We start from the raw sequence: 9298 nt of genomic DNA on the forward strand, positions 1-9298 counted from the left end.
CCTCTTGCTGCTGCAGCTGCAGCTTCCGCTGTCCTCAGCGCGTCGCGGGTGGGGCGAGGGGAGGAGACAATGTGGCCAGGCTCCCGCTTCCTTTCCGCGCAGATACGAGCGCGCAGATACTGAGGCAGCGGCGTCGTAAGCAAGTGTCGTTCTCCTAAGGTTGCTGACGGTGAACCCTGCAGCCGGCGAAGTCCTCCCTCACCTGGTTTCGGCCATCCTGCCTCGTGAAGGTTAATATTATGGTTGTTGTTGCTGCTGCTTGTTGTTGTTTCTGTCCGGAGAACTCCCTCAGTTCCCTTAGCCTATGGTGAAGCAGAAGCCGGTCCACACCTGAGCGTGGCATTGCTTCTTCAGCACTTGGATGTGGTTTAGTTTATTTCGTACAGAAATAATAGAAAGGCAAGAACTCAGGCCGTCGTAGTAATGTATCCCTGATACAATAGTTTCAAATAGTCTCTTCTGTAGTTGGGTTCACAGGTGAAACTTGAAAAATTAGAATATCGTTGAAAAGTGCATTTATTTCAGTAATGCAGCTTAAAAGGTGAAACCAATATATGAGATAGATGCATGACATGCAAAGCAAGATATGTCCCTTGTTACATGGTGCAAATGGTGTCTCACTGCAGATTGTGCTGTGAAATATTTTACAGATATTCCATAAACTTTATTTTATGAACTTAAGCAAGGGGTGGGAACCCTGTAAACATGTACAAAGTTTCTTGCTTAATGGGAAGGCTGAAACGTTAAATCAATGATTCACTAGTAGTTGCTGTTCGTTTTTCTCTGTAGAAAGGTTGTCTGGGCCATGGAAAGTTCTTCAGATGCATGTGGAAAGGATGACTCTGCTGGTGCCAAGTTACAAGAATCCAGAGTACTGACTGAAGAAGAATGGCTGCAGAAATGGGAAACTAAAAATATTGGATTTCATAACGAGCAAGGACATCCGTATGTATTCTATTCTCCCGTTTTGTAATAAAAATTGTTTGTAGAGTTATTTGGCTCTCTCTCTTCTGGCAGTTCCCTCACTGTGGGTTGTGAAGTGACAGAGAACCAAGCAGAGTTCTGCCTGCCAACTATTTGATTTTTAGAAGCTATCTGAAAGCAGCCCTATATAATAATTTTTATTTTATTTTATTTTATTATTTATACCCTGCCCAACTGGCTGTGGTTCTCCAGCCACAGGGAAGTTTTTAATGTCTGATGTTCTAATGTTTTTAATATTTTGTTGGGTGCTGTCCAGAGTGGCTGGGGCGACCCAGTCAGATGGGTGGCATTTAAATATTAGTCGTAGTAGTCGTAGTTGTAGCAACCTGGATGGTTTCATTCATTGTTTGTTTGAAGCTGTCCTTTGCAATAGTTGTAGTGGTTAAAGGATTACACTTACCCATCCCAAGCTATGATTATGTTCCACTTGTATACTCAGTCAGTAAAAATAAGCTTAAGATAATTTCTTTTCTTCTGCAGTCTCCTAAAGAAGTATATGGATATATTTCTCAATGGCAGGAGTGGATTGAAGATATTTTTCCCACTTTGTGGCAAAACCATTGAAATGAAATGGTAAATGAGCAGTGATTTACCAGACACACCTCTCGCTTTCAGAAACTTTATGTTAAAGGTAAAGGGACTCCTGACCATTAGGTCCAGGCGCAGACGACTCTGGGATTGTGGCGCTCATCTCGTGTTATTGGCCGAGGGAGCCGGCGTACAGCTTCTGGGTCATGTGGCCAGCATGACTAAGCTGCTTCTGGTGAACCAGAGCAGCGCACGGAAACACCATTTACCTTCCCGCCGAAGTGGTACCTATTTCTCTACTTGCACTTTGACGTGCTTTCGAACTGCTAGGTGGGCAGGAGCTGGGACCAAACAATGGGAGCTCACCCCGTTGCGGGGATTCGAACTGCCGACCTTCTATTGGCAAGCCCTAGGCTCAGTGGTTTAACCCACAGTGCCACCTAGTAGCTTGTTTTTTAAAGGGGTTCTACTGAGTTGGAGGGGATACTGCTGCAATTTTAAATGCCTTAATGCTGTGCCTAGTCAATCCACAAGGGAATCCTGTGCATTCCCCATTGAAATGAATGAGATTTTGAGCAAGATTATGAGCACTCAGGCCAAGCTCTCAGCAGGTGTCCATAGGACTTGGCTGACCATTCCACAACCATAGAGAGGTATGATGCCTGGTGTTTGGAACAAATGGTAACCTGAAAACTAAGTTTGGGTATGGCTAAATGTTGTGATACAGGACTGTTCGGTCCGTCCAGATGCAAATGGGTTTGGGATGCATTAAGGTGGTCTGTCCGTGTTGGGTTCAAGTTTTTACTCAAATGCATCTTTTCATGCCTCTTTTATTTTGTAAGCCACAGACACTTGCACAACTTGTTATACATCTCACTTTATATATGAAAGGAATAAGCAAACACTCAGAAAGAACATCCATGATGTTTGGACGAGAGGCAGATTTAGGGGAGTGTGCACTACCGGTAGGTGCAGAGCCCAGGGGCACTGCAGGAGGTTCTGTTATTTAGAATGGAACGTGAGAGGCAGAGGGGCACTAAATTTTGAGATCCCAGGTTCTGCCACCGTTGGAACAGAGCTGGTTTAGATGATAGGGAAGTGACTTTCAAAATTTAAAATTGAATGATTTTGCCAAATTTCATTGTGGTCCTTAAATCAGAGAAGATGTCACCACCACACTTTGTATGTATGAATTTCTGTACATGGAGCCTTCCAGTCTCCACAGGCAAATGTGGAGAGCCCATGTCTTGAGATTCTTTGCCTTTACATGTCTTCTCCTAGTCATAGATGTGTGCACCATTTTCATGAATGCCCAGGGTGTTAACTAAACTAGCAAGTGCGAAAAGAGGTCAGCTTAGAAAGTATCATCTCAGAAAGAAAAGCAGTTTGCATGTGAACAGAAAAGGAGGTGGACACAATCTCTCATAGTTTCTCTGCTTCAAATTCCCTACTCCCAGTAGTACACTTCTTTGCTTTAAAAAGCAACAGTCCTGTGTAGACTTTGACCATTTTTTCTTTGTCTTTGTTTTAAAAAACAGTAATAAAGTGTAAGTAAACTTGCTGTCTTGTCAACACATAGGTTAGCTGACATGGGGCACCAAGTCATTGGCGTGGAAATCAGTGAAAGTGCACTGAAGGAGTTTTTCACAGAACAAAAACTTTCATTTTCGGAAGAAGCCATTCCAGGCATCACTGGTAAATTACTGAAGGTGTGTATTGGGGATCGAGGAGATGTTCATTTTAATGCGAATATACCCATTTCACAGTCCCTTAATCAATACAAGAACCAAAATGCAACTTTCTTTGAAAATTTGTATTTCTCCAAATTTCCCAGTGCAGTTTGTGGAAGCAAAAGTATGCATGGAAAGGTGTATATTAGTAAAAATAATATGCAGTACAGGGATGCATCACCAGGAGAAATTTCTGGCAGAAGTGCATACACTAGGTAAAAGTGCACACAAAAATATGAATTTTAGGACAAATGCCAACAAAAATGCATACAATGTTTTGTGTGGATTTTTCAAAAAATAATTCACAAACTGATTCAGAAATGAGGTAAAATGGATTTAAGTAACTCCATGCATTAGATTGTTTAATGGTTGCCTAACAAATAAAATAACAGTTAATGTTAATTTTCAATTAAAATATCTTACTAATTGTTCTTTCTGCCTTGTTGTTTTATTTAAATAATGCTAACTCAATGTTATCCCTATTTCTCACTGTAGAGCACAACTGGAAATATTTCTTTGTACTGCTGCAATATTTTTGATTTTACCAGGTAGGAACAAAATGATGACTCTGAATATTTCTGCAAATTAGAATGGTGCTAAGCTCTGTTTGATCTGAACCCATCAAATATTTCCTAAGAAATGAGGACAAACATTCAGAATATGCTGAATAGAGCATATTTCCCATCTTAATGTGGTAATTGCTTATGCATCATTATTTCCAGAACAGGGAAGTATCTTTTCCAATTAATTATGATTCACTTTCCAGTTTGCAAGATTAAATATCTCTTGTGAACACTGAACGTGCTTCAGTGCAGTTACATGTACACAGATTGCAATACTATTGGCTAAGAATTATTGGTGCTGCCCATAATCTCTATAAAACTTACTGTTGACTTGAGTAGTATGTGGCCAGCAGCCCCAGACCTGATAGACAAGTTTCCCTAGCTGGGATTAAATCTCTGATCGGTCAATTTTGTTCCTAAAGAGAGTGGGCTGATTAGGTGGACCGAAATATGATCATCTCCTTTGTTTCAACATGAGATCTTTAAATAACATTGTATTAGTTTTACTCTCATCATTCCGTTTAGTAACTTAAGGAAATTCCTGGAATGAAAGTTTCCATCTCCTCCTCACCCTAGCAGCTCCCTGCATGCTCTGCATACCCCAAAAAGCCTCTAAGGAGGATTGGACATCCTCTTGAACAACGTGGGATGGGACACAGGGGAATGCTGAAAGGGGAAGGATAAGTCAAAAGCAGAAAAAGTTCATTCCACGAACTTGTTTTTGTTCATGGAAGGCGTGGACACTTTCATATGGGGCGGTTGCTTGACCCATGTTTATAGGACGCAGTCTGCTCATTTTGACCTTCAGCTTCATTGAATGCTCTGGATGAAGATCCCAATTGCATCATCTGGGTGGCTCTTGCTTAAGCAGACAGAGAGCTCTGTGCAGTAATTTAAAACCCCACGCCTCTTTTATGCAACATCTGTCTTTCCTGTCTAGATCGTAAAACTAGATCGTAAAACTATGCAATGCTTCTTCCCTCTCTCCTTCTCCTTGTAGCGCCATCACTGGCAAGTTCGATGCGATTTGGGATAGGGGATCTCTAGTAGCTGTTAACCCTTGTGACAGAGAACGGTTAGTAACTATTGCTGAAATTTATGCTCTGTTGATGTCAGGGCAGTCTCGAGCAGGTCGCGCGCCCTGGTGCTGAGGGGCGGAGATCGCTCCGGTGCCCCCGCCCTCGCAGGGCGCAGCATGGCTTCCCCGCGCCACCGGGACTCTACCTAGAGCTGGCCCTGGTTGATGTTGAGACCTACTCTCCATCCTTTGCTAAAGCCTCTGGCTTTAAGGAAAGAATAATTTCCTCTTTGGCATCATTGAATAACTTGTACAAGCCACTCTGCCACTTGAGGCTACTTTAATAACTGAATACCCAGTTCCATAATAAATGGAATAGCAATGGAAATCCCTGGCTTGTTGAAGTTAAACCTAAAGCAGTTGCTTCACACACTAGTCCAACAGTGCAGGGGGAATGCACCAGGCAAGGGGCCACATGGAGTGTGGGTGAAGTGCTCCTTTTCAGGCCAGAAGGCCTGACCTTCTAAGGGTCTCTAGTTTTGCAAATGGGGCAGCGCCTACGAGAGGTGAACTGGAGGCAGAGGCTCAGGTTTGTCCAGTTCCCATTCTGCAACAATTCCCATTCTGTACTCTGTTGTTACAGAGCTCCACTAACAATGAACCCACATGCTAGATTTGGGGAGTTAATAAAGCTTTGTTACAGTGGCCCTGCAATGGAGATTTGTTACAGTGCTGGGGAATCCTTTCTTTGTTAGGGAGATTGCTTGTTAATGGCCCAAAATGACTGGTAGAGCATGTTTCCTTGATGAGAACAAATGAGTGGAAAAACTGAGTGGAGTAGCAAATCTGCTACTTCCATAGAAGAGCAAATGCTGCTTTTCTCCAGTTAGCATTTATCTATTTGTAAATAAACCAAGTATTTTTAAAAGTCTGTAACATTAAAGTTCCCTCTCCTCCAAAGGGAATTGAATCCAGGAAGGTCTTACTGCTTGGGGAAGTGGGAACTATGTGGTTGTGTTAAAATCCACTGCCTGCAGTAACACAATGTTTGGGCTTCTTAATTTTCTTTTTAGCTATAGCCAGTTGATATTATCACTAATGGGCAGCAGGTGTCATTGTCTACTAGTAACCTGTTTATATGACCCGAGCAAACATAAAGGTAAGATATTATGGCTGACATTGACATTGACATTGTGAAGATCCTACTTATGAATCATGCAAGCTGGTTTCTGGGGAAGGGGTGACCTTTTGTGACTAGAAATGATTATGAAACTCAGGCATGGGCCCAACGTGAGATTTTGAGGCAGAACACTTTCAGCAAGACTGAAAAGTCACATTTCCCAAATGTCTGTTGGTCTGTGACCCCAGTGCACATTTGATTTTCTCCATTATTACTTGCCTACTTTTTCATTCTAAAATTGGGCTCCAGGCAACTTATAAAAATTCTAGTTAAAATACAATGGAGAAGGTTGTAGCTCAGCAGTAGAGCACCTGCTTTGCATGCAGAAAGTCCCGGGTTCAATCCCTGGCTGGAAATGGCCCTGTGTGAAATCTAAACAGCTGCTGCCAGATGTAGGCAATACTCAGCATGAGTCTGCTTTCTATGTTCCTAATTCAATGCAAAAACAAGATAGCGGGTCAAGGGATAACAACATAAAATAATGCACAATCCAAGTGTTTGTGGATTTCTACTGCCAGTTGATTGCAAAAAGATGCAATTAAGGTTAATATTTAGGGATCAGGAGCAAGCCACTGTACAAGCCTTACCCATGCAATTTCCCACTTTCTCATAAATTGCACCTATCCATCTTAACTAGTTTTGGCAGTACAAGTGGCCTTCACCAAACTGGCTTGAAATTGAACAGGTTGCATATGTAAACTTGTGTAGGGTTCTTAAAGTGAGTTTATGGCCAGACTTAGTTTGATTTTCCTTTATTAATTGGTTGGTTTCTTTTTCAGGTCCACCCTTCTATGTTCCTGATTCTGAAGTGAAACATTTATTTGGTGAGTCAGCTGAGCAATGGTTTTGACTTCTGTCAAAATGCATGTGGCAGACCCAGCATGCATTCACGATGTAGGAACAAACTGGGCATTTTTCCACTGACAAAAGACAGTGACGCTGTTTGAGAATGTTTGCTTCCTAAGCAGAATCCAATGGCATGCGGAGTCTGAAAATAGACACCAGAAATTTATCAGAGCCCTCAAAAACCATTACTTCCCCAATTTCTTTTCCTTTTTTTTTGCTGATTATTTTGTGCTAGGGAAAAGAAACTTGAACCTGTACGTCTAGTCTGACAGATCCTGCCTCCTTGTGATGCAAGGTTACCTTCAATACAGAGCCCTAGTAATTTAACCTAAATCCTTGGACCATTCCTTATTCTCTTTAAACATTTCAGATTGCCTACCTGCACATAAAGGTGGCATCCTTCATCTTGCTTCTCCCTAATTTCTTTAGACAATGCCTGCTCTGTGGATTTGAGCATGGTGGTGCTGTTTCAGTTTCATCTAAGTCTGTATCCAGCCTATGCGATCTGCACATCGTCACACAATTCTCTCCACTGCTGTCAGCAGATGCAGGAGTTATGCCCTGATAAAAAATACTGGTTCTGCTTTCCCTGTCACTCCCAGGAGTGCTGTGACTGCCTACTCTGGTTTCTTACTGCACAATATGTGTACAGAGGGTAATGTGATCACTGTATACAAGTATCAGAGTGTTTTGTAAATGCAGCCTCACTGTGTGTGTTTGTATCCCGTAGCCATTTTATCATATACGTGAACAATGCAGTGTGCCTTTTTTGCTCGCGTGATTTGGAGTCAAACTGTGCAGGCAAAGGAACATATTTCACCTGCCTTTAGATTAACCACAGTTTGTCGGGTATGGATGACCTGACAAGCAGCAGCTAATCTAAACTGGAAGGGAAAGCTTCCAAGCTCCTCAAGGCTACACAGAAGAAAAAGGTGGGGGGCACACTAAACTTGATGTGGCTAATTCTCATCATGCTCAACTATTATTTGGCTCAGGGGTAGCCAGTGTGGTGTTCTCCAAGTACCGTGGACTACAACTCCCAAATCAGTTCCAGCCAGCATGGGATGATGGGAGTTGTAGTCCATCACCTCGGGAGGGTGCCACATTGACTAACTTTGTTTTAGCATGGCATCCAAATGAGACCATCCATGGCTGTTGTGAGGGCTTAACTTCTACTTGCTTAATTTTAATCAAGTAATGAATGAATGGCCCAAGTGAGAAGACTTTGCATCTAACAAAAGTAAAGGTAAAGGACCCCTGACCATTAGGTCCAGTCGTGACCGACTCTAGGATTGCGTGTTCATCTTGCATTATTGGCTGAGGGAGCCGGCGTATAGCTTCCAGGTCATGTGGCCAGCATGACAAAGCCGCTTCTGGCAAACCAGAGCAGCACATGGAAACGCCGTTTACCTTCCCGCTGTAGCGGTTCCTATTTATCTACTTGCATTTTGACGTGCTTTCAAACATCCTTGGCAAAACACAAAGCAAACTTTACTTGTCCATCTCTAGATAGATCAGTAATTTGTTCTTACTTTCCTTTCAGGCAAATCCTGTGATATTACATGTCTTGAAAAAGTCGATGGCTTACTAGAGAGGCCTAAGAAGTGGGGTTTAGATTACTTTTGGGAGGTGCTATACATGCTTGTGTTAAAATAGCCAAGAAGATAACAAGCATCTTAGGCTGCAGGTCTGTACTCAATTACTTTGAAATGAGTCCCACTGAATGAAGAACTCTTCAGAGTAAACACGTATAAGATTTTCCTGTTAAACGTGGGAGGGTGGCAGTTCAATTACAGAACATTTGAACATTTTGCACCTTCAAAATGAATAATTCTCTAGCTATTAGATTCCACTTATAAAAATCTGTACTTCAAACTCATTTTATGTGAATTTCCATATAAAAGTCACATTAATTTTTGTCTGTTTTGCCTTCTGAATTATTTCACTATAAATACAGTTTTGCAAAGTTGTCAACCTCAGCCTTATTCTACCTAGTACTCAAATACTGTGAAGAGGTAGTCTCCTTAGCTATATTAATACTTATCAGCAGACATGTATAGGGTTGCTGTATTTAGAGAGATGTATTGCTTTATAATCGCCAGCTTTCCAGTTTTAGGAGATCCTTTCACAAGGTCTGCTTCAATTTAAGAAAAGGATACTGGTGACATACTGGAGTTAAGAGTTGTTGCTGTTATTTTTTGTACCATTTTTTGTTTAAAAACTTACAGGTTGAGCAGGAGGAAGCAAGCACACACCCAGATAGATTGTACTACTTTTGTGACAGCATCAGCTCATCCCTAATATTTGATAAATTCCTAACCCCACATGTCACCACCAAACCATGAAATCAGCAATACTGAAGGTAAATTATCAGCAAAGCAGTAGGAAATTTTATACTCCTGATTTCTGTAGGTTACAATGGAGACAGCTTCAAGCTGTCAATTTCAGG

General features: G+C 41.8%; 1 protein-coding gene across 2 annotated transcripts; it reads left to right on the forward strand.

Annotated features, from left to right (window-relative positions):
* The first annotated feature begins 39 nt into the window (after window positions 1–39).
* On the forward strand, window positions 40–8728 carry TPMT (thiopurine S-methyltransferase). Of its 2 annotated transcripts, XM_035126363.2 has the most exons (9): window positions 43–230; window positions 790–945; window positions 1465–1557; window positions 3092–3221; window positions 3738–3790; window positions 4806–4880; window positions 5897–5982; window positions 6783–6827; window positions 8393–8728. In XM_035126363.2, the coding sequence occupies exons 2-9, from the start codon at window positions 806–808 to the stop codon at window positions 8503–8505; spliced, it is 735 nt and encodes a 244-aa protein (XP_034982254.1). In that variant the 5' UTR covers window positions 43–230; window positions 790–805; the 3' UTR covers window positions 8506–8728. The 2 variants fall into 2 exon arrangements, with proteins under 2 accessions (XP_060133931.1, XP_034982254.1); XM_060277948.1 differs by lacking the exon at window positions 1465–1557 and having other exon boundaries at window positions 40–230.
* The last annotated feature ends 570 nt before the right edge of the window (window positions 8729–9298 follow it).

This window comes from Zootoca vivipara, chromosome 8 (assembly GCF_963506605.1).
Source record: "Zootoca vivipara chromosome 8, rZooViv1.1, whole genome shotgun sequence".
Taxonomy (NCBI): Eukaryota; Metazoa; Chordata; class Lepidosauria; order Squamata; family Lacertidae; genus Zootoca; species Zootoca vivipara.